This window comes from Perognathus longimembris, chromosome 15 (genome assembly GCF_023159225.1).
Source record: "Perognathus longimembris pacificus isolate PPM17 chromosome 15, ASM2315922v1, whole genome shotgun sequence".
Taxonomy (NCBI): Eukaryota; Metazoa; Chordata; class Mammalia; order Rodentia; family Heteromyidae; genus Perognathus; species Perognathus longimembris.
This window is the reverse complement of record NC_063175.1, coordinates 24,960,077-24,986,439: the sequence shown is the minus strand read 5'-3', so window position 1 is coordinate 24,986,439 and position 26,363 is coordinate 24,960,077. Positions and strand designations below refer to the sequence as shown.

Here is a 26,363-nt window from a genome sequence, read left to right as displayed (position 1 = left end):
CAGTTCCTCCCCTTTCCCCCCCTCCCCGCCCAGGGAAACTTTTAACCCTAGAAACTTAGCCCAAGTAAGGTATAGTAGCATAGAGATTCAAGCTAGGAAGGAAAAAAATCAGACAGAAAATCCAATAATCCAGATATCAGCCGCAGGAAGTGCCTGGGCAGAAACAAATCCACACCTACCTCCAGCAGGCACCAGCCGTGAAGAGAAATCTGCCAGAGAACAGATTCCTGCATCTGCACACAGATGCAGTCCCCGAGCAGAGCAGAAAAGGTCCTGAGAACCAGAGGAAGCATGAGGACTCTACAAAAGACAGTCTCGCTGAAGTCTGCACCCACAGAACACCATTCCATTCAGAAAGTAGCCCTCCCCAACACCAAAGTGAATCTCCATCTTTGTCTCTGGCATAGAAGGCCAGAGCAGACTCGAAATAAAGTGAGCCTGGGAAAAAGTAAAGTCAAAGGGGCCATCTTAGCAAAGATCAAAGGTGCTGGAGTAGTGAGTCCCAGCTTTGCCCAGGGAAAGGGACCCCTGCCCAGATGGGAGGAACCTCCTGAGGGGCAAGCGGCCCCTCAACACTAGAAAATGCAACAAGAGGCACACCTCCAGGCTGCCATCACTGCAACTGCCGCCAAGGCAGCAACAAACTGTTCTCCCATGCCAAACATTGTCCACCAGTGACTGGGGACACCCACCTTCTATCTGCAAACCCCAAAGAAGTACACAGCCAGCTCTTCCCAGGAGAAGAGAGCCCCACCCTATTGGGAGTAACTACCCCACAGGCAGCTCCATCTTTCCAGCAAGAGCCCACCACCCACATTCAGCAGCCCCAGGATCCTGCCCGGACCCACTGAAGGCAGCTCTAGGTTCCCACTCAGGCCCCACCCCAGCCAGTTTGTGGTTCCCACCTGGGGTCCTCCACAAGCAGCTCTGGGTTCCCACCCGGGGCCTGCCGCACCCAGCCTAGGGCTCCCATCCAGGGCTGCCACAGCCAGCTTGGGGTTCCCACCCAGGGCCCACCCCCTGCCCTCGGCATCCCAGAGGTCCCATCCTGGTGCCACAGGCCCCACTGCTTCCGAGATAGAATGCAGCAACTGCCAACACCTTGGAAGCAACAGACTAATTCCCCAGGCTGACTGCAGTGCCCCAATCACTGAGGGCACCCACCTTCTACCCACAACCCTCAGAGCAGCACACAATAACCCAAGACCTTCAGATTCCACTGAGCCCAGCTTAAAGGTAGGCAAGATAATAGGCATCTGTGGACAATCTGCGTGAGTGAAAAGGTTTCTTAGAGCAATTTTATCAACCCAAAAAGAAATAAGAACAAGATTGGAACATTATACAATGTAGCTACTGAATACAGAGTTCAGGGTTGGTTTTTACTTCCAAAGGAAAATTTGTGGGGACACTAAATATACTGCTATTCTCACAAAAAGAGAGGGAACTTACTTGTATAGGATTGTGTACCTGTAAGAATAGCACACCAAGATTTGGTAGGTTTGGTTCAGGTCCAAAACAGTGCCAAAAGGGGCTAGCAGACTAGCATTCTAAATCCAAATGGGCAGAAGAAACACAAAAAGTATGGCAAGACAGGAATTCTCATCACCCACTCAAAGCAAACAGGAAACAGAGCATTCGATTGAAATCATAGAGGAAAGCCCTCAAAATGCTCTACCAACTATGCTGATAAAAATGATAAATGAAAAGTTTGAGTCTCTCCAGACAAGTATTCTAGAGCATGATAAGACAAACTGGAGAATAATTCATGAACACGATGAATCCAACCATAAGTTACGAGAGGACTTCATGGCCTCCACCAACAGAATGATATACGAACTCCAAGAGAAAGAAAAGAGTCTCATGAAAATATATCTACTCAGCTAAAAGAGATTAGAGATAGGACCCAAACCAAATTAATGAAGTAAGGAAGTCCATACAGGACTTCAGAGAGAATTACAGCAGAGATATAGAAGCCATCAAGAAAGATCAATCCATGGCTGGGGATATAGCCTAGTGGCAAGAGTGCCTGCCTCGGATACACGAGGCCCTAGGTTCGATTCCCCAGCACCACATATACAGAAAACGGCCAGAAGCGGCGCTGTGGCTCAAGTGGCAGAGTGCTAGCCTTGAGCGGGAAGAAGCCAGGGACAGTGCTCAGGCCCTGAGTCCAAGGCCCAGGACTGGCAAAAAAAAAAAAAAAAAAGAAAGATCAATCCGAAGGCAGGGAGACAAGAAAGCAAGTTGTAAGTCTAGGGACAAACTGGATAGAACAGAAGATCAAACCTCAGGAATTGAGGAAAGCCTAGACTTTAGGGAGAAAGAACAAAAAACAATACAAAATCAATCAAAAAAGCAAAACAGATCACTTGCAGAGCTTCAAGATACAATCAAAAAGCCGAATGTAAGGCTAGTAGGGATTTGAAGAAAACCTAGAGAAAGATCCTAATGGAATGGGCAACTTATTTATCAGAATAGTAGCTGAAACTTCTCACACATCCAGAGAATAGGCACATCCAGATACAAGAAGCATTTAGGACCTCTAACAGACCAGAACAGACTTCCCATCGTCACATGGTAATCAAAACAGAATCAATAGAGGCCAAAGAAAGAATCCTTAAAGCCGCTAGGGAAAAGAACAATCACATATAAAAGAAAACCATCAGAATTACTGCAGATTTCTCAGCAGACACCATGAAAGCAAGGAGAGCCTGGAATGACATTTGCCACATCTTAAAGACAAATAACTTTCAACCAAGAATTCTGTAGCCAGTTAAAATGTCATTCAAAACCGAATGTCATATAAAAGTCTTCCATAGCAAGGAGAATTTGAACCAATATTCCTCCACCAAACCAGCACTACAGAATATCCTCAAAGATGTCCTCCACATTGAAAACCACCCAGACCACAATCCAGACAGGGAAAGCAACCATAAACAAAACTCCAGATTAGTAGAGCAAAAAGGGAAGACACAGCCCTTACAAAGATAGATACAATGAAAAGAACAAGCAATCACCTCTCAATCTTAACTCGCAATATTAATGGATTTAACTCTCCAATTAAACAACATAGATTGAAAAGTTGGATGAACATGGATGCAAAGCTTCTCAACAAAAGCCACATAGCTTAATTGGTAAAATGTATCTCGGTGAGTCCAAGTTGACCTCCTCTGTAAAATACATGCAGATGGAGGAACAGGAAATAGGAATGAGTTTGAGCATCAACAGTAGGCAAATCAATAAGATGACAAGCAATACAATTAAAAGTTAACAAATGCATTTTATACACTTACACATCACCCAATTTATCTACTTATAATTTTTTCCATCCTTTGTCCCACTGCTTTTGTGTTTCCCCTTCCCATCTCCAAATCAGATAAACTTTTTTTTTCTTATTTATTTTCAAAGTGATGTACAGAGAGGTTACCGTTTCAAACGTTAGGCCTTGGGTACATTTCTTGTACTCCTCCCTCATTCCCCCCTCCCCCTCCCCCATTCCCTCTTCCCCCATGAGTTGTTCAGTTGGTTTACACGAAATGGTTTTGCAAGAATTGCTTTTGGAGTCATTTGTCTCTTTATCCTTTGTCTCTCGATTTTTATATTCCCTTTCACTTCCCTAATTCTAACACCAGTATATACAGTACCCAGTGTACTCAGATGCGGTACAGTGATAGTGCAGGTACAACCACAGGAAGGGGATACAAGAACATCATCAACAATAGAAGCTACGGTTACACATAGCATGTTGAAAGTAATTACAACAGTGATATAACAGTCGTTTCCATAACATGGAGTTAATTTTACTTATCATCATCTATGCGTTCATAAGGGCATAGCTATCAGGCTCCTGTTATCCTCTGCTGTGACTAGCCTAAGCCTGTGCTAATTACTCCCTAGGAGGGAGACCATAGATTCCATGTTTCTTTGGGTCTGGCTCACTTCACTTAGTATAACTTTTTCCAAGTCCTTCCATTTCCTTATGAATGGGGCAATGTCATTCTTTCTGATAGAGGCATAAAATTCCATTGTCTATATGTACCACATTTTCCTGATCCATTCATCTACTGAGGGGCATCTGGGTTGGTTCCATATTTTAACTATGACAAATTGTGCTCTGTTGAACATTGTTGTGCTGGTGGCTTTAGTGTGTTCTTGTTTATGGTCTTTTGGGTAGATGCCCAAAAGTGGGGCTGTGGGTCATAGGGGAGCTCTATGTTTAGCCTTCTGAGTAATCTCCATACTGCTTTCCAGAGTGGCTGAACCAGTTTACATTCCTACCAATAATGAAGTAAGGTTTCCTTTTGGCCACATCCCCTCCAATATTTATTATTGTTAGTTTTCTTAGACAGTAGAATCCACTGGTATGGGATAATCACTGATTACTTTCTCATGAGTGCTCACTTTCAAGTGTAGGTGTGCTGAACCCTATACAAATACTCTTTTGTAATATGTACTATGCAGATCTCTATCATAAATTGACACACTAGGTAAAGAACTGCTGGCTAAAAGTTCAGTTTCTTTTGAAGTAACTAGTTGATTTGTCCTCTACATTTATAAGCAATGTAAGATTAAGAGCTAACATGATGTAGAATAAGTTAGAAATCGATGCACTTCCTTCTCTCCAGAGGCCAGTTCCAGCTGTTTCCCTGAGTTAGCAGGCTGGGTGGGAGGTGGCTGGATCTTGACAGGTAAGTTTAGTGCAGTTGGCACTTCATAAGTAGGTGGCTCAGGGCTCTCCTGAGTGTCATTTTGTCCCTCAGTGTTAAGGCACTAAGGTGGAACTATTGAAGATTCTAATTTCAGGACATAGTTCTGAGAATTCTAGTCCTTTAAAAATTTCTATTCCTAGAAAAACTACACTTACAGGTCTTTGAAAAACTCTTGTGGGGCAAACTTTTTGGAGGTGTTCACTGGATGACAACAGCTCTGCTAGGGGTACATTCTTTTCATTCAAAGCTCACAAAGTTAAACTATGTGATGCTCAGCTTCACAAAAGTCTAAATTTGTGTCTTACTCCTTTAATTTCTCCTCAGTCAAAACAGGAACAAAATTGGAAGATTGTCAAAAGAAAACAAAAACAGAGTCTGCTGCCACTGACTGTTGGTCTGATTCCCTGTGAATATTATTTGCGATGATGGTCACATAGAGACAGTCAAGTCTAGGACAATTAAGTCAGAATGCTCAGCTTGGCTCTTGGAACTTTAGGTAGAGGGCAACAGGGCCAGGGGCAACTTTTGCAGCATCCTTCTCTCCCTTTCCATCCACCTCTCCTGCAGTATTTTAATTTTTTTTTTTAAGTTGTGAAATTACTCATTAGAAGTTTCCCTGGCCTAATGCTTGCACGTATGTGGTGGTGGGAGTGGAGAAACTCTGAGCTTCCTGACTTTGTCTCTTATACACTTGTTCCTATTCTCCTACCTCAAGTGAAGAAGCGCACTGTCCACTACAGCAGCTTCCAAGCCCCACCTCAGAGCTGGGAAATCTGCTTTTGTTTACCTTCCTTGCTGCTGCTTTAGTCTCATGCTCACACTACTCTGCAGGACAGGGTCACCACATAATTTTGAGGGTTGTAGTCCTTTCAAAATATCTAGTCCTAGAGGACTACATAACATTCCAAAAGATTTTTTTAACTTGAATTTATTTTCCAGGACAGCAACATCCCTAGTAAACTTGCAAACTGTACAAACATTCCACAAGTAGTTAAGTCAGACCTGATGACTCCACTCAAGCCCCACCCATTTTCCTTCCCGGCTAGAGGGTTGGGGGGCCTCACAGCTCTCATCTTTGCCATGCGTTTGTACCTCCATCATTTCCAAGCTCCACTAGTGCCATTGAAGAGAGTCATTCATTCATTCACTCACTCACTCACGCATTTGCCAAATGTCTTCTTGGGCAACCCCAAGGGTTCTGCTGCTAGGCCGGCACAGGCGGTGAGGCAATTTCTCCCTGGGTCTGGCGTTGTTGAGGTCTTGGTGGGCCAGATGCTTCCCCTCTCAATGGTGCCTGCCACCTAAGGCTGGCGGCGTGGCCCCCACCTGCCCCAGAGGATACCGATCTGAGCAAGCTCTCCCTGCCATCCTTGGGTCAGGGGCGAGGTCGGGGGGGGGGGGGTGTTGAGCGGCTCTGCTGGGCTCCTCCCTGTCCTCTCTTCAGTTCTGAAGTGGCTCTGGAGGCAGCAGCAGTGGCGGTAGCAGTGATGCAGTGGTGGGTGGCCGCTGCTTCCCAAGGCCCCAGAAGAGATTTCTCTGGAGAGAAAATAAGAGGACCCAGTAGACACATGAAGAGATGTTTGACATCACTGGCTATAAAACAAATGCAAATCAAATCTACATTGAGATTCTACCTTACTCCAGTTAGATGGGCCATTATGAAAAATACAAATAATAACAGAGGCTGGCAGGGATGTGGCAAAAAGGGAAAGCTCCTACATTGTTTGTGGGAGTCCACAAACATTGTTTGTGGGAGTTTGTTCCACCACTCTGGAAAGCATGATGGAGGTTCCTCAAAAGTCTAAACTTAAAGCTCCCCTCTGACCCAGCAACCCCACTCCTGGGCATTTACCCAGTTGATCACAAACAGCTATGTTCATTGTAGCATTATTTACCATAGTGTTACCAAGATATGGAACCAACCTAGATTCTCCTCAGTGGATTATGAATTCATCAAGCAATTGTGGCATGTGTACAAAATGGAATTCTATGCTTCCATCAGAATGATATCGCCCTGTTCATAAGGAAATGGGAAGATTTGGAAAGAATCTTATTAAGTGAAGTAGGCCAGAACCAAAGAAACACAGTCTCCATGGTTTCCTTCATTTGTAATAATTAGTATATGCCTAGGATAGTCCTTGCAGAGGATCACAATAGCTCAATAGCTATGTACATAAGGCCATATAAAATGATGCTAATTGAACTGAGCTCCAAGATTACAAACAAGGGGCTTTTTTGTGCTGTGCGTTTCTTTCTTTCTTTCTTTCTTTTTTTTTTTTTTTTTGGTACTGTGTGATGTTATGTCTATTTTCTTTCAATTTTCCCCATTTGGTTTATTACCAGGTGTCACTGTTTGTTAGTTACCTTGTTGCTCTGTGTGTTGTATATATGCTTATCTAATTTGAGAAAGTAAAGAATGCTGAAACATAGGACAAAGGGTGAACCAATGCAACAATGATACTCACAAGACATTTTGTTTGTAATGAACTTTACAACTTGTGGGGAAGGTACTCAGGGACAAGAAAAGTGGGAATAAATGAGGGGCGGCGTAACAGTGTTTGACAAGAAATATACTCATTACCAAATGTAACTGTTATTCCTCTGTACATCATGTTTTTAATAAAATAAAATGTTAAAAAAAATTTAAAAAGAGAAGAACCAAGAATGACTTTTAATGTATGATAAGAAAAATTTCAAGCCATAAAGAATAATCACCTAGTAGGAAATACTTTCAAATTCAAGCCAAACTATAATTGCATATCAAATGAGCAAATAATGTATTACAATCATATTTCCCTTCTAAAAATCCTTATCAAGAATTATCAAGAAGGGGCTGGGGATATAGCCTAGTGGCAAGAGTGCCTGCCTCGGATACATGAGGCCCTAGGTTCGATTCCCCAGCACCACATATACAGAAAACGGCCAGAAGCGGCACTGTGGCTCACGTGGCAGAGTGCTAGCCTTGAGCGGGAAGAAGCCAGGGACAGTGCTCAGGCCCTGAATCCAAGGCCCAGGACTGGCCAAAAAAATAAAATAAAATAAAAAATTAAAAAAAATAAAAAAAAAATAAAGAATTATCAAGAATCCTTACGCAAGAACTACAAGCACCAGAATTACAAACACAACGATCCAGAATTAGCATATTGCTTTAAAAAATACATCCAAATTGCAAAATATCATAGAAATAAAATTACATCGTACAGATAAACTTATTAACCCTCTTTGTACACTTCCAATTTTTTTCTTTTTTTTTTTTTTATAAAACTGATGTACAGAGAGGTTACAGTTTCATACATTAGGCATTGGATACATTTCTTGTACTCTTTGTTACCTTGTCCTTCATACCCCCCTCCCTCCTCCCCCTTTCCCCCCCCTGAGGTGTTCAGTTCACTTAGACCAAACAGTTTTTCAAGTACTGCTTTTGTTGCTGTTTCTCTTATTTTACCCTTTGTCTCTCAATTTTGGAATTCCCTTTCAATTTCCTAATTCTAATACCAGTATACACGGTTTCCAATATACTCAGATAAGATTACACAGATAGTGTAGATACAATCACAAGAAGGTGATACAAGAACATCATCAATAGTAGAAACTACAGATACTCAAGGGATGTTGAAAGTAGTTACAACTGTGATATAACAATCATTTCCATAAAATGGAGTTCATTTCACTTTGCATCATCTTATGTGATCATAAGGGTATAGCTATTGGGCTCTTGTGATCCTCTGCTGTGACTTGCCTAAACCTGTGCTAATTATTCCCAATAAGGGAGACCATAGAGTCCATGTTTCTTTGGGTCTGGCTCACTTCACTTAGTATAATTTTTTCCAAGTCCTTCAATTTCCTTACAAATGGGGCAATGTCATTCTTTCTGATAGAGGCATAAAATTCCATTTTGTATATGCACCACATTTTCCTGATCCATTCGTCTACTGAGGGGCATCTGGGTTGCTTCCAGATTCTCGCTATGACAAATTGCGCTGCGATGAACATTGTTGTGCTGGTGGCTTTACTGTGATTTTGTTTGTTGTTTTTCGGATAAATACCCAAAAGTAGGGTTGCTGGGTCATAGGGGAGTTCTACGATTAGCCTTCTGAGGAATCTCCATACTGCTTGCCAGAGTGGCTGAACCAGTTTACATTCCCACCAACAATGAAGTAGGGTTCCCTTTTGGCCACATCCCCTCAAACAACTGTTATTGTTAGTTTTCTTGATATGACATTCTTACTGGGGTGAGATAGAATCTCAATGTTGTTTTGATTTGCATTTCTTTTATGGCCAGTGATGTAGAGCACTTTTTCATATGTCTCTTGGCCATTCTCAGTTCCTCATCAGAGAAGTCTCTTTGTAGGTCTTTAGCCCACTTGATGAGCGGGCTATTCGTTCTTTGCGGTTTTGTTTTGGAGGAAGGTAATTTTTTTAGTTCTGCATATATTTTAGATATGAGGCCTTTGTCCATTGAATGGCCAGTAAAGATCTTCTCCCAGTCTGTGGGCTTTCTGTTTATCTTGCAAGCTATGTCCTTTGCCATGCAGAAGCTCTGCAGTTTTTTGTTTTTTTTTTTTTTTTTTTTTTGGCCAGTCCTGGGCCTTGGACTCAGGGCCTGAGCACTGTCCCTGGCTTCTGCCCGCTCAAGGCTAGCACTCTGCCACTTGAGCCACAGCGCCGCTTCTGGCCGTTTTCTGTATATGTGGTGCTGGGGAATCGAACCTAGGGCCTCGTGTATCCCAGGCAGGCACTCTTGCCACTAGACTATATCCCCAGCCCTGAAGCTATGCAGTTTGATGCAGTCCCATTTGTCCAAACTTTCTTTGATTTGTAGCCTTTCTGGGTCTTTGTTAAGGAAGTTCCGTCCTGTGCCAAGGAGCCCAAGCGTTTCTCCTACTTCTTCCTTTAGTGTTTTCAGGGTGTCTGTTTTGATTTCGAGGTCTTTAATCCATTCGGAATTGATTTTGGTGCAGGGTGATATGTAAGGATCTAGTTTTAGTTTGTTGCATGTGTTGAGCCAGTTTTTCCATCACAATTTGTTAAAGAGGCTATCTTTCTTCCAAACTATTGTTTTAGCCCCTTTATCAAAGATTAAGTAGGCGTAGTTCTGTGGGTTCATTCCCGGGTCTTCAATTCTGTTCCATTGGTCTTCAGGCCTGTTCCGGTGCCAATACCAAGATGTTTTTATTACTATAGCTTTATAATACAACTTGAAGTTGGGTATTGTAATTCCTCCAGCACTGGTCTTTCCGCTTAGGATTGTTTGTGCTATTCTAGGTCTTTTATTATTCCATATGAATTTCTGGATTGCTTCCTCTATTTCATCAAAAAATGGTGTTGGGATATTAATGGGTATTGCATTGAATTTGTAGATAGCCTTTGGCAAGATTTCCATTTTGACAATATTAATCCTCCCAATCCAGGAGCATGGGAGGTTTTTCCATTTCCTTAGTTCTGACTTAATTTCGTTTTTCAGGGTTTTAAAGTTCTCCTCAAAGAGGTCTTTCACTTCTTTGGTTAAGGTTATTCCTAGGTATTTTATGTTTTGGGGGACTATTGCAATGGGAGTTGCTTTCCTGATATCGGGTCGTTAGCATACAGAAAGGCCGTTGATTTTTGAAGGTTTATTTTATATCCTGCAACTTTGCCAAAGTTTTGGATCAGCTCTAATAGCTTGGGGGTAGAGTCTATGGGATTCTTTAGGTATAGGATCATGTCATCTGCGAAGAGAGAGAGTTTAACTTCATCTTTACCTACTTGGATCCCCTTTATATTTTCTTCTGGCCTGATTGCTCTGGCTAGGCATTCTAGTACTATGTTGAAGAGCAGGGGAGAGAGTGGACATCCCTGCCTTGTTCCTTATTTTAAAGGGAATGGCTTTAGTTTTTCACCATTTAGAGTTATGCTTGCTGTTGGTTTGTCATATACTGCCTTGATTATATTGAGGAATGTTCCCTGGAATCCAAGTTTTTCCAGGGCTTTTAGCATAAATGGGTGCTGGATTTTATCGAACGCTTTTTCCTCATCCAGAGATAAAACCATGTGGTTCTTTAGCTTGCTCTGATTGATGTGGTGGATTACATTAATTGACTTGCGTATATTAAACCAACTTTGCATCCCTGGGATGAATCCAGTTTGATAGTGGTGAATGATTTTTTGATGACCTGTTGAAGTCGATTGGCCAGAATTTTGTTGAGAATTTTTGCAACAATGTTCATCAGGGAGATCGGTCTACAGTCCTCTTTCCGTGATGAGTCTCTGCCTGGTTTTGGGATGAGGGTTATACTGGCTTCATAGAATGAGTCTGGAAGTGAACGTTCTCTTTCAATTTCATTGAAGAGTTTGAGAAATATTGGTGTCAGTTCTGTTTTGAAGGCCTTGTAGAATTCTGCAGTGAATCCGTCTGGACCTGGGCTTTTCATGGACGGGAGAACATTTATTGCCGTTTCTATTTCAATACTGGATATGGGTCTGTTTAGGAGGTTTAAATCTTCATGGTTCAGTTTGGGGATATGAATTTTTTCTAGGAAATCATCCATTTCTTCCAAGTTCTCAAATTTGTTGGCATAAAGGTTTGCAAAATAGTCCCTTATTATTTTCTAAATTTTGGTTATTTCTGTGGTGATGTTACCTGTTTTATCTCTTATCTTGTTTATTTGAGTGTGCTGCCTTGGTTTTTTGGTCAGGTTTGCCAGGGGTCTGTCTATCTTGTTGATTTTTTCAAAGAACCAACTCTTTGTTTTGTTGATTCTTTCGATGGTTTTTTCGTCTCTAATTGATTTAATTCTGATTTGATTTTAATTATTTGCTTCCGTCTATTGATTTGGGGTTTGGCTTGTTGTTCTCTCAAGGAAATTAAGGTGCTTCCTTAAATTATTGAGTTGCTGTTTCTCCAGTTTGTTGATGTATGCACTCAGAGATATAAATTTTGCTCTGAGTACTGCCTTTGCTGTGTCCCAAAGGAGCTGGTACTTTGTGTCCTCAACTTGGTTGAATTCCATTAACATTTGAATTTCCGTTTTAATTTCTTCAATGACCCTCTGATAGTTCAGCAGTGTGTTGTTTAGTCTCCATGAATTGTAGGATTTTCTGTGGTGGCTGTTTGAGTTGAGCTCTAATTTTATTCCATTGTGGTCTGAGAGAATGTAGGGAATGGTTTTGATACTTCTGAATTTGTACAGATTTTCTTTGTGCCCTAAGATGTGATCTATTTTGGAGAATGTTCCATGTGCTGCCGAAAAGAATGTGTATTCTGTCCTTGCTGGGTGGAATATTCTGTAGATGTCCATTAAGTCTAGTTGGTCTATGCAATTGTTTAGTTCTGTGGTTTCTTTGTTCAGTTTTTGGCGTGTTGATCTGTCCAGAGGTGATAGTGGAGTGTTAAAGTCCCCAACTATCAATGTGTTTGGGTCTATGAGTGTTTTTAGAGTCAGTAGTGTTTGTTTGATGAAGTTGGCTGTTCCTGCATTTGGTGTGTAGATATTTAGAATGGTTATTTCTTCCTGTAGGAGAGATCTCTTTACTAGTATGTAGTAACCTTCTTTGTCTCTTCTTACCATTTTTAATTTGTAGTCAATTTTGTCTGATACTAGGATTGCAACTCCAGCCTGCTTATGGGGGCCATTTGCTTGATAGATTTGTTTCCAGCCTTTTACTTTTAGAAGATGTTTATTTTGCTGGATAGATGTGTCTCTTGGAGGCAGCAGAAAGATGGATCTTGATTTTTAGTCCAACTTATGAGCCTATGTCGTTTGATTGGAGAATTAAGTCCATTAATGTTTAGAGTTAGTATTGAGAGATGATCATTTGTTCCTTTCATTATTGCTATCATGTTTAAGGCTGTGTCTTCCCATTTCTTGATCTGATGTTTACTAATTAGGGTTCATTTCTCTGTGTGTATTAGGATCTTGATTATTATCCCTGTATAGTACATCTTTGTAGACTTTCTTTAAAGCTGGTTTGGTGGAGATATATTGTTTCAGTTTTTCCTTACTGTGGAAGACTTTTATTTGACCTTCAGCCATGAAGGAGAGTTTGGCTGGGTACAGAATTCTTGGTTGATAGTTATTTTTATATAGAGTTTGGTATACTTCATTCCAGGCTCTCCTTGCTTTCATGGTCTCTGCTGAGAAGTCTTGGGTAATTCTGATTGCTTTTCCTTTATATATGATTATTTTCTTCTCCCTAACAGCTTTGAGTATTATTCCTTGCACTCTGCTTAAGCTGTTTTGATCACAATGTGTTGGTGGGATGTCCTATTCTGGTCTGGTTGATTTGGGGTTCTAAGTGCTTCTTGTATCTGTATAGGCCTTTCCTTCTGGATATTTGGGAAGTTCTCAGCTAATATTCTGTTAAATAGGTTGCCTATCCCATTAACCTCTTTCTCCAAGTTTTCCTCAATACCTATTATCCTTAAATTGGGCTTCCTGATCGTGTCTTGAATCTTCTGTAGCGATCTGTTTTGTTGATTGGACTGGATTTGTATTGATTTTTGATCTTTCTCCATAGAATCTAAGGAATCTTCAGCTCCTGAAATTCTATCCTCTGCTTCAGTTAGTCGGGACTGTAAGCTAGTTACTTGATTTCAAATCCCTTTTGCTTCTGACTGGTCTTTCCTGATGATTTCCATGTCATTTCTTAGGTCTTGTATGGACTTCTTTACTTCATTAACTTCATTACTTTGGTTTTGAGAGTTGTCTCTCAAATCTCTAAGCTGGTTAGCTATCTTTTCATTTGACTCTTGAAGTTCATTTATCTTTCTATTTGTGGATGCCATGAAATTCTCCATTAATTTTTGCTTTGCCTCCTCACGCTCTAGAATAATTTACTGAAGAGATTCAAACTTTTCATTTATCATGTTTATCAGTAGACTTTGTAGAGCTTTTTTGGGGTTCTCTTCTATGTCTTTGATTGACTGCTCTGCTTCCTGCTTCTTTTGAGTAGGGGATAAGACTTCACTGTTTGCCATCTTTCTTGTGTTTCTTCTGCCCAATTGAATTGGGGATGCCAGCCTACCAGCACCTGTGAGCACCGTTTAAGGCCCAAAGCAGCCCTAACCAAGCACTGTTGTGTAAATCTTACAAGTTCACAATTATGTACAGTTACCCTGTATACTTGTCTATAAAATTAGATTTGGTGTTCCTAAAGAATACAATTTCCATATAACAACTGATCCTGGGCCCTGTATTCAGTAGTTACTTATTTACTGTTACAACCCTATACGCAATTCTTGTTTTTATATTAAGTTCTCTTAGGACTTGCTTTCTCTATGAACCCCTTTGATTCACTCTTATTAAGCTGGGATACCCTCTATCCAATAACCAGGAGTCTTTGCAGACTGGAGGTCCAGGCAGTAAGTCAGGAGGGTAAGTTGGAGGTAGTAAAGAGAATAGAGTAAAATGTATTGGGGAGGGGAGGTGGTGATTTTGGTTTAGTTTCAGTGACGTGGAAGTGTTGAAAAGAGTAGAATCAGTAGAAAGAATAAGGTTGCAATGATAGATAATGGAGAGTTAGCAGAAAAGAGTGGAGGTGTTCTTCATAGGAAAGTAAGTTTTAAAGAAAGAGAATGCAAAGAGAGAAATAAAGTAAAAATAGTGGGAGACAGATGCACACAACAGAGAAAAATTATGTTTTTATTTTTTTAATTTTTTTAATTTTTTATTTTTTTGGCCAGTTCTGGGGACTGGACTCAGGGCCTGAGCACTGTCCCTGGCTTCTTCTTGCTCAAGGCTAGCACTCTGCCACTTGAGCCACAGCGCCCCTTCTGGCCATTTGCTGTATATGTGGTGCTGGGGAATCGAACCCTGGGCCTCATGTATATGAGGCAGGCACTCTTGCCACTAGGCCATATCCCCAGCCCCGAGAAAAATTATTTTAAAAAGAAAATAAAATAAAAAGGAAAAAAAATCAGAAAAGAAGCAACCCAAATAAACAGAAAAGAAAAAAAAACTTGATAAAACAAACAGGTAAAAATAGAAAACGTGGGGAAAATAACAAAACAAAACAAACAACAACCAAAAAAAAGACCACGTTTCCGAATTGAAAAAAAAAAAAAAGTTTAAGAAATGTTAAAAAGATAAAGAAAAAAAAATGGAGTCTTTCTTATTTGGGTGGTCTTTCCCCAGTCTCTGGTTTCCTTGTGATGGTCTGCAGTCTGTATTCCCGATTGTCTGAGTTTGGCAGAATTCCGCTTGCTCCTCTATCTGTTGCAGGGCTGTAGCCTTTAATGCCTGCCTTTGAATAGGCTGTGGACTGAGCAGGGCGGGCACCTCTGGTCTGTTTTACCCGGCTGAGAGTTGCTTGCCTGTGTGAGGCTTCTGCCTCCTGGGCGGGCCGACCTCCTTGGCGGAGGTGGCCAGCTCCTTTACGGGCTGGGAATTGGGCTTCCTCTGTGATGGGACCGTTTAAATGTCTCAGGATCCTCCTTCTGGTGTTTCCAAGCAGGCGGGAGTGCTGGCTGTTTTTGCATTAAATTTAAAAGTTCCGGCAGGCAGGGCAGGGCACCTCTGGCTGAGCCTTGGCCCAGGTCCCGCCTCCCACCTGGGCAGGGGGCATTCTCCTAGGCCGAGCTGGCTCTCACTGTTCTGTCCCTCTTGCCCTTTTCAAAGATGGCTACTTTGACCTTGCTTTTCCCAGGCCCGCTTAAGTTCCAATCTGGTCTGACCCTATGCCAGTGGCATAGATGGCGCTTTGCTCTGGCGATAGGGGAAGGGATGACTTGCCGAAGCTGCTCTGTGGGCTTCAGTGAGAATATCTTTCGTGGGGTACTCATGCTTCCTCTGCAATTTCAGGTCGTCCGTGCTCAGCCGCCTCCTGGTCTCCGCTGTGTGCTTTACCTTCGTGGAGTGCGGGTTGCTGTGCCCAGGCGCTGTGCCGGCGCCGGCGCCGGCACCAGTGTGACGGTGGAATAGCGCCCAGAGCTCGAATCTGTGTTTTCAGACGGGCAAGGTCGATTTTTCCTTCCTGGCCAGAATCCCTGTACTGTTACAACTTACGCTGGTTGTCTTTATAGTAGTAAAAGTTTCTATAGGGTGAGAAAACTGCGATGCTGGAGGGAGCTGAGCTAGTGCATTGCAGCTCCTCTGCTGTCTTCCCGGAAGTCCCCCCCCCCTTTTCCAATTTTTAATACATCCCAGCAAGCAGTTTTAGAAATACCAAACAAATCATCACATTGTCCAATTTACTCTCAGGTTTCCAATGTTCATCAGCAAGGAATAGACAAAGATAGGCCTCCATTGGCCTGTGCTACAGAATGGGCATATACCCATCCGACTCCTTAGGGCTCCATGAACTGCCTATGTGCCAGCTTACTCTTTTTTCACCACATGTGGACTCCCCCTTGGGGACCGGTCTCACCATGCATGGACCAATTAAGCTGCACCTTTGCCAATTCACCCCTCTACCCCGAAGATAGGCACACAGTCCCATCCTAAGTTTTCCTGTCTTTCCTCTTGATCTCTGACTGAGAAACCCAAAGAAGTTCTTTAACAGTGATAAACATTAATATCCAAATTTCTTTTTTTTTTTTTTTTTTTTTTTGGCCAGTCCTGGGCTTTGGACTCAGGGCCTGAGCACTGTCCCTGGCTTCTTTTTGCTCAAGGCTAGCACTCTGCCACTTGAGCCACAGCGCCGCTTCTGGCCGTTTTCTGCATATGTGGTGCTGGGGAATCGAACCTAGGGCCTCGTGTATCCGAGGCAGGCACTCTTGCCACTAGGCTATATCCCCAGCCCCAATATCCAAATTTCTGACATTTAGTCTCAAATTTTTAAACAGTGGCGGGAAATTAATTTCAAATTCCCAAGGACTTTTGCTAAGCCAGATAATGTGATTACAGTGCCAACAACCTACAGCATTAAGATACCAACATTTTTTCCACTGTAATTTAAAGAAATATTTTGTTTAAACCATAATTCCTCTTTAAAGCAATGCAAAAATCCTTTAAAACATTTGGTAACACCCAAAATTGATGACTTTTTTGGAGTTTGAACTGAAACTCAACCATTTTTACCTCAGACTGACAGTTTTAATCTTGAATATGTTCACACTCACTCGCACACACTCACATACATTTCCTCAAAAGATCTTAAAGAGGGCAAAATAAATATGAGCTGTACCATTTCCAGTGGCAAGAGGTATTTTTGCCAATCTTGCAAATCACCAAGATTTAAGACAAAACTTTTTTTAACAAATGACTTTAGCTTTTATGGCCTCATTTATCAGGGCTTGCTTCTGCAACAGCGCACTTTTTCACACCAAATACTTTTCAGTTGAAGAAAGCTGGGTGGGGGTCCCCTGGGCTCAGTTGAGCCCACCCAGTACTTGACTTTAGCCTTTTAAATTCTCACTTTACTTTTTGAATGCCTTCAGTTGGGAAAAGAAGGTGGTTATCTGATCTCTTAGCCCACCAGGTGGCCTGACTGTGTTTTGCCAATTTAAGCTAGGAGCAGTTTACAATTTCAATTTATTCTGAGACTGAGATTTGCCAGTGCTTTGAACCAGGCCCTAAGCTGCCTGTACCTATCCAACTGCCCCATTATAGAAGGGACTTCCTGGTCCATTGACATGAAGAAAAACATCTTTATCCACTTGAGTTGGACTAATGTGGCTTCTCTATCTACTGTTATTGTATCATTTAAAAATATTGTGTTTTCATTTGGCTTATCAAATTTTGGAGGTCAGAAGGCAACTTCCACCAATATGTCAGTTTTGCACAAGTGTACTTTGAGTTGACCTGAAATGAAATCATGTTTCAGAGAAAATGTGTGGGCTGGGAGTGTAAATTAATGGCAGAATTAGTGCCTGTTAATCCCAAAGCCCTGGATTCTTCAACACTGAAGACAGGGAGTAGCTGGAGGAGAAGGAGAAGGGGAGGGGAAAGAAAGTGGTGACTACACAGAGAAAGGAGAAGAATTAGGATAAGAGAATACTGAAAGTCAGGGCAAGGAACTTCATCTTCAAAAAAAAATCCCTCATCTTTGCTTTTATTTACTCAAAAAATAGGCTTTTCTGATAGTAAAAAATGGAATATGATTAAAGTACCAAGAATTGAAATGATTATGTTTCAGATGTGCTTTACAATAGTTCTTTTCCATAAAGTACAAAAATTAAAGTTTGTTTTATCTGTTTTATTTATTTACTTATTCATTCACTCATTTATACATACACACATACATACAAATCCATTCTTACATCTTTGAGCAGGATTTTATCTCCGTTCAACAAAGACCAACCTGAAAATACTAAAAACAATGTGTTTGCTTTGTGTAATTTGTGTGATATGTGATTTCATTTGTGTGATATATTGTGTGATATGGTTAAATACATTACATTAGTGAAATAAGCTGGTTTTCAAATATTTCTGTTTATTTTAGAGTAAGTGGATATAAATCCACAGATAATGGGTAATTGCCACAGTAAGCTTATTGCTGGATTTCTGAATCTCAGTACTGTAAACATTTTGTGGTTGAGCATTCTTTGTCACATCATGTGCATTGTAGAATATTTAACAGCATCTTTGGCCCGTACACACTAGATGCTGATAGTACAGCTTCCCAAGCTGTAATAATCAGGCAAAAAAAGTCTGTAGAACCCAGAAAAATCCTCTGTGAGGCAAAAAGCAACCCCTTTGAATCACAGATAGGCCCAGGGGACTGTCTCATCATACATGGAACAGCTAAGCTGCATCTTTGCCAGTTCACCCCTCAACTTTAAAGATAGGCACACAGGCCCATCCTAAGTTTTCCTGTCCTTTCCTCTTGATCTCTGACTGAGAAACACAAAGCAGTTCTTTAACAGTGATGAACATTAATATCCAAATTTCTGACATTTAGTCCCAAATGTTTAAACAGTGGAGGAAAATAAATTTTAAATTCCCAAAGACATTTGCTAAGCCAGATAACTTGATTACAGCGCAAAGAGCCTAACTCATTAAGACACCAATATTTTTCAACTGCAAATTAAAGACATATTTTGCTTAAACTCTAATTCCTCTTTATTTATTTTATTTTTTTTTTTTTTGGCCAGTCCTGGGCCTTGGACTCAGGGCCTGAGCACTGTCCCTGGCTTCTTCCCGCTCAAGGCTAGCACTCTGCCACGTGAGCCACAGCGCCGCTTCTGGCCGTTTTCTGTATATGTGGTGCTGGGGAATCGAACCTAGGGCCTCGTGTATCCGAGGCAGGCACTCTTGCCACTAGGCTATATCCCCAGCCCCCCTAATTCTTCTTTAAAGCAATGCAATAATCACTTAAAACATTTGGTAGCACCCAAACTTGATTACTGTTTTGGAGTTTAAACTGAAAATCACCCATTTTTACATCATACTGCCAGTGACCAACCAAATTTAAGACAAAACTTTTTAACAAATAATTTTAGCATTCTCTGGCCTTATTTACCAGAGCTTGCTTGTCTTAGCAAGGAATTTTAGTATACCAAATATTTTTGGGTTGAAGAAAGCTGGGTGGGGGTCCCCTGTAGCTAACCTGAGTCCATCCAGTACTTGACTCTATTTTTTAGCCCAATTTTGACTAGAGCAATGTAAATTCTCTCTTTACCTTTTGAATACATATAGTCGGGGAATAAAGGTGGTTGTCTGAAGCTGATGTCTTAGCCAACCAGGTGGCCTTTTTTTTGCCAATTTAAGCAAGGAGCACTTTACAATTTCAATTTACTCTGAAACTGAGATTAGCCAATGGCTTTAACATGGCCTTCATCTGCCCGTACCCTTCTAACTGCCTCCTTAGGGGCTTCCTGGTCCATTCCCATCAATAGAAATATCCACTTCAGTTGGACTAAGGAGGTTTCTGTATCTTCTGTTCTTATATTATTTTAAAATAATGTTTTTTTTCATTTAGCTTGTCAAATTTTGGAGGTTAGAAGCTGGCACAAGGGTTCTTGGAGTTGAATTGAAAAAAAATCAGGGAGACAGTGTTGGTTGGGAATGTAAGTTACTGTTAGAATAAGTGCCTGTTAATCACAAGGCCCTCGATTCTTCAAAAGTGAAGATAGGGAGCACTTGTAGGAGAGGGAGAATTGGAGGGGAAGGAAAGTGGTGATGGCATAGAGAGGAGGAGGAGAGAAGGAGAAGGAGGATCAAAGACAAGCTGAAAGTCAGAGCAAGGGATTAGCTCAGTGGTAGAGCACTTGCATAGAATTTCTGAGCTTCAGGATTCGAATCCTAGGTCAGAGCTAGAGATAAGCTAAAGCTAGGACAGGATAGGATAGGGGCCAAAAGAGGGGTGTCAATGGGGTAGCCACACCCTGGTCAATGCCATTAATGAAAAAGTGCAGAGCAGAGTTGGACTTTCTTGTCAGGCCAATATGGTCACCTTCCTACAGCTCATTCAGTCTGAATTCACAGTACTCCCGGCAGCTCCATTTACCATTTACCATTGACCTTTGTCATTGTTGAATTCATCAGCTCTCTTGGCTCTCTTGGCTCCAGCTGTGAAGTGAGATGTGATGGACAGCTCCAGAGGATGAACTATGGCCGGATCCTGGAGAGGTTGGGGGTGGGGAGCCGGGTGGGCATTCATCGGGGAACAGATGACATGATGCACATCCTGGTAGATGGAGAGGATATGGGACCTGCAGCTACTGGCATCGCCAAGAATGTATGGGCTGTGTTGGATCTATATGGGCCAGTAGGTACTGTGTCCATTGTCAGTTCCTCGAGGATGGGAGGAGCCAGAAAGTAATCAGCCTCTCTCCCCCAGCTCGGACACCGGCAGTGAAGGCAAGGATGATGATGAGGGCAAGGAACATGGCCTAGGAGACCATAACCAAGTGGGTATTATACCCACAGCCCTCAAGTTCCTGGAGAACCATGGGAAGAATATCCTTTTGTCCAATGGGAACTGCACAGCCACATGGGTGGCCAGCTACAATCAGGGCATCGTTGTCATCAGCCAGCCCCTGGTTCCCCAGCTCTTGGTGTAGGTGCGGATAAAATTTCTGAACCGACAGTGGACATCTTCCTTTGTCCTAGGAGTCATCACCTTCCCACCAGAGAAGCTCAATTTCCCTGTCTCTGCTTGTGCCCTCACACAGAAAGCCTGGCTGTTGCGTGGCCGAGGTGTTTTCCACAATGGTCTGAAGATCTGTGAGAAGTTTGGGCCAAATCTGGATACGTGTCCTGAAGGCACCATCTTGGGACTGCGGATTGACAGCTCTAGGGGGCTGCATCTCCATGTCAATGGGGTAGAACAGGGGGTAGCTGTACCCAACGTGCCCCAGCCCTGCCATGCGCTTGTGGACCTCTATGGGCAGTGTGAGCAGGTGACAATTGTCAGTCCTGAGCCAGGGGCTGCCATTGGGAAAAGATCTGGAACCCAAGGGGACATGGAGAAAGCTGACATGGTGGATGGCATCGAGGAGAGTGTGTGCTGGGGTCCACCACCCACTGCTAGCCCTCTAAAGAGCTCCGAGTACCATGCTCTTTGCTCCCGCTTCCAAGAACTGCTGCTGTTTCCTGAGGATTATTTCATGCCTCCACCGAAGCATAGCCTGTGCTACTGTGAATCTTGCCGAAAGCTTCGAGGAGATGAGGCTCACAGATGCAGAGGGGAGCCCCCACGGGAATATGCCCTGCCCTTTGGTTGGTGCAGGTTCAACCTCAGAGTGAATCCCCGCCTGGAAGCTGGGATACAAACAAAAAGTGGCACATGGCATATCATGGGAGCATTGTGGCAGCTGTAAGGAGGGTGCTGGACCGAGAGGAGCTGGGAGTAGGAACTGCCTCCATTCTGAGCTGCTGGCCCTTGAAGGGAGAGCCCGGAGTGGGGTTTGAGGGGTCTGGCAAGAACTGTGCGCCTCCCCGGGAGGAGCAGCCCTCAACCCCAGTGCTGCTCTCTCCCTCTCTCCAATACGTTGGGGCCGAGCCCAGGGCCTCCAAAGTGCAATTCCGGGACCCCAAATCCCAGAGGATGCACCAGGCCCAGGTAGCATTCCAGGTGTGTGTGCGCCCTGGCTCCTACAACCCCGGCTCTCCTTCTGCTGCACTCAGAGAACCTCCCGACCCACACTTCAGCCTAGCCCAACTTGAGTGGGTCACAAAGGAGAAGGGGGCCGCACTCCTCTATGCCCTGCTGGTACGGATGGAATGAGGGGTGAAACACCACTACTACAAGCACAGCTGGGCCTCGGCCCTCGACTCCTGAGCGAAGATTGCCTCCACCTCATTCCAGTGACTCATGGCATGCACAAGTGCTGTCCTGGCTGACAATGGAGTATTAGCCAGGCTCCCAGATTCACATGGGAAGTGGAGTACATTTCCATGGCCACACTTTCTCTGCTGGAGAGTGAGCTCATGGGGAGGCCAGCTCCAGGCCCTGGGTCCCCTTCATGCACTGACTTGGGGAACATGACTCCCTATTACTCCCCTCCCCATCTGACTTAATTTATTTCCATTTTTTGTTTCTGGTTACTGTGATTCCAGAGGGATCTCTCCCTGTGCCCACATGACGTTGCTTTTTCCGGGACGATGGGGTGGGAGTGGGGAAGGAAGGAAGGGCCCCAGGACAACGCGGCTCTCTACAGTTGATACTGACTCTGATTTCTACGGAGCCAATAAATGCTCTCTGAGTAAAAAAACAAACAAACAAACAAAAAAGAGCTTATTTATGATACCACTCTAGGCTACTGTGGTATATATGATTAGATTTCTACAAGAAAATTAATTGATGCACAACTCTGATCTAGAACTCAGTACCCGAGAGTAATTACTGAACACAGAACTAACCAAAAAAGCAAGAAAGGCCTCAAGTGTGAGAACAGAGCTACATTCTCCAGCTCCAATCTGTAAATGCATCTGTATATCTATATATTCACAAACATGTGTTGTAATATATATGTATGCTTTTATATTTACATGTATCTTCTATTCTCGCCTTGAAAGTTTCTTCATTCTTACATTACATACACATAAAAATGTGGAAGCATGGCCAGTTCTACCTGAAATTGCTTTCAGAGTAACAGATGATTGTTGTTTTTTGTTGTTGTTTGTTTGTTTTTGGTCTATTTCATAAATGTAATATTATTAGAATAAAAGCCTTCTAAATGTTTTACACAGATTTAGCCATCTGTTACATAGACTGCTATGCTCTCTATTTGTTCATGGATTGTCTGGATTGTTTTAAAAATAAGTAATTGCCATGTATTGAAGCACTGGTTGAGAAAGAAAAATAAGCAGAGAAAATATTGGAGAACACTAAAATCAGTGTGTCACAATTAGGCAATGGTACTGATTTATTACAGGGCTCTGTCAATCTGAAGACCTCTGGAGAATGAATCAAAACTCATCTGTCTTCCTGGCAGATGCAATGTGAAGCAGCTCAAAATAAGGCAGTAGAAAGGGATAGAGCTTTCAGTAAACCACACATACATGCTCCAGCAAAAATACAGTAACATATTTTATATTTTTATTTTTAAAATCTACATGAAAATAAAAGTACACACAATTTGTCCTAACCAAAAAATACAAATATATTTGTAAATGAAGAAGAGATTTGCAAAACAGCATCATCAAATAGAGAAAACAATATCTATTTTAAAAGTTTATTAAAAATTAAGTTTATTAAAAGTAAATGGAGCAATACATCAATTGAAATGCAATATACAACCAGCTAAATGCACTGAGTCTTTTTGCAAATAAATAAGAATACATCAAAAATATGAAAATAGTATTAGCAAAATTGCATACATGAGTCGTTTTGTGATTTGATCTGTAAGCAGATTTTGCACAGTTAAAATTCTACATAATTGAATTGATACATATTTTCTCATTAGATTAATTTATCATTGAATAAAAACAGCACTATAAAATTATTGTAAAATTGTGGTGTCAATGCTATGGTGAAACAAAATATGTATGCACACATATATTCCATAATTTTGAAAGATTTGTAAAAAGGTACAGAAGTATTATTTCCTGCTTAAATAAAAATGTAATTTATTTTGGAGAGTATAACTAAATAGAATAACATCTATGAGCATTTGTAACAGTTCTACAACATCATAATTCTTTAAGATAGTATAGCTTTAAATCTAAAATATATGTCTTTTGAGTTATTGGTCCAGACGTTTCTACAAAATTGGACTCACTGAACACTTAGTGTTCTTATTACTCAGAAAAGTAAAATTTCTTAAAGAAATAATTAGCAGTTCTATATTTTCATAGTGGGGAAATATCATGAAGTTAACATGTGATTTTTCCTTCTTTCAAAATACTTTTTCCTTTCTGACTACTTATGATTGTGTTTGGCCTTTACCAGAGTAAATGATAATTATTGTTACATTACTCTTCTTTTTATCATGCATTGAATTTCATTAAAAATCATTAGTCAGACTGTATGTATTTTGAAGTCAAATTCATTGGATTAATTTGATGCATTGTCTCATCAGATTAAACAGTAACTAAATATTTCTGAAATAAAGAGAAAATGAGCTTTGAAAACCCAAAAAGAGTGTTCAGTGGTAGGATTAAGTAGATGTTGTTGAGAATTAAAAGTTTACTTTATTGATAGTTCTTGCTGGAATCATTCAAAAACCCTCACTTCGTTTCTGTATAACTTAAAGTACTATCTTGAGAGAAAATTCCTCACACACTAAGTATATGGCCAGTATGGAATGATGGAAATACAGATTACATTTATATTTACAAGTCATAAATAAGGGCAGTTAAAAAATACATTGTTTTCTTTTTGTTTCTAGCATCCCAAACGTTATCTGTCCTTTTTTTGTAATGTACCTGATTATTTTGTGTTGTTAACTGGAAAAGAACATTCATCATCATTTCTAAATTATATCTCAAAAGTTCCCTGTAATTCTTTTTTTAACTTCTACCAAATTAAAATCAGCTTTATTGGGCTGCCTGAAAGTTCTCGGGAAGAGCAAGCTGCTGACATGGAAGAAATACATGTTCATATTAAAAGAATTCACATAGGTAAAGTTTTAAAACACATGACTCATTTGCAGACAATTCTTCTGATCTACAAGTCAAAAGTTGAAAATAATTTCTCCTGATATGGTCATATATCACTTATTTTTTTCTGAGAAATGCATCATTATGCACTCTTCTGGTTCTGTGAATGTGTCTTTCAGGCTGCTAGGTTGTGTGGAATAGTGTATTGTCCCTAAGATATAATTATCTACAATATGATAATATACTTTATTCTGAAGTGATCAGTAACATGCATAGCTGCATAAAGAAAATGGGCATTAAAATACTCTGTTATGGGTTTGTTGTTTTTGTTGTTGTTGTTCCATTATAGTCTATGGACACACCATCATGTTTACAGCCTTCATTGACCAAAACATTGATAACCTAAAATCATTATGCAGTGCATGACTGTGATGTGGTTGTAATCATTATTTATCTCAAATGTTTATTATATGAGCTGAATAAATTGTATTTTTGCTACATACATCCTTTGTACATATGAATACCTAGGTTTTAAACCATGAGTGTGTGAATAAAATATAAAACATCACTAATCTTACATTTATAGGTTAAGTTAAAAGGGGGTAAAAATTGCCACATGCATCACTAAATTAATAGGTTAACAATGTACCCTTAAATATAAGAAAGCCAATATTTATCATCAAAAGGATCCATGTGAGTTTACAGAAATACTACTAGTACTTCTAAAATACAGATATTAAGCCATTTGAAGAAATGTTTGAATTATGACTAAAGAAAAGTTTAACTTATGACTGATTTATCACTGATAGAGTCAGAAGCGCACTTCAGAGATTTCAGAATGCTTTTCCATTTGAATAGTGAAAGCAGCGGATAAAATTCTTGATAATATATTTTCCACTTTGAGGTGCTATATTCTGTATTTTCTGATGAACAGAAATGTTTTCTGATTTTCTGATAAACAGAAACATAACTGCTTCTATTTGCCAATAATTTGTGTGGCCTATACTGTGGCAATATATGTTAATATGAATAAAAGTAAGAAGTCAGGGCAATATTTCATGAGCCAGTATGATTCAGCACTTCAGAAAAATGGGCATAAAGAAAACAGTAATTTAAGACGTACTGAGTAAAATAGCAAAAGGAATTTGGAAAGGATTTACAAAGTAGGATTAGAAAAAAATTTCTCTGGAAGAAAAGTGAACTTGAGTAGAAGCACAAGTTCTCTTAGTCCATATTGAACAAGAGGTGGGGTGAAATGGTGGGAGAGGAGACACTGACCGAGAAGTATTGTACTCATAACTTTATATGATTACTTGGAATCCCTTTGTACAACTACTTGAAAATAAGAAAAAAATGTTCTGTCACAAATTAAGTCTGAATGCTGTCAGAAATATATTAAATCATATGTGTTACACACGCATATCTTCACATCTATATATGTATATATGCCACCATATATTCACACAATTGAAAATTTTCAAGCTAATATTATATAGGTTATTTTCCTCAGATGTAAGGATTTATTAGATACAAATATACAATTATATACAAAGAGAAAAATAGAAAGTAACTTTCTAAGTACCCATTTGCCCTAGATAAAAATTATAGAGTTAGTTGTTCACTAAAAGATGTATATTGTCTTTTTACTATTTATTTCAATTTTCTCTTTCAAATAAAAGTACCAAGAACATTATAAGTGTTCCCATATTAATAGCATACTGTAATTCTACAGAATAGCCTGTCTGCTCACCTA

General features: G+C 40.8%; 1 protein-coding gene across 1 annotated transcript; it reads left to right on the top strand.

Annotated features, from left to right (window-relative positions):
* The first annotated feature begins 243 nt into the window (after positions 1-243).
* On the top strand, positions 244-21,869 carry LOC125363920 (neuralized-like protein 4). Its single transcript, XM_048363260.1, is given in 5 exon segments — positions 244-495; positions 5,646-5,932; positions 20,111-20,369; positions 20,371-21,331; positions 21,334-21,869. Coding segments are annotated over 5 exon segments (2,220 nt in total). The 3' UTR covers positions 21,795-21,869.
* The last annotated feature ends 4,494 nt before the right edge of the window (positions 21,870-26,363 follow it).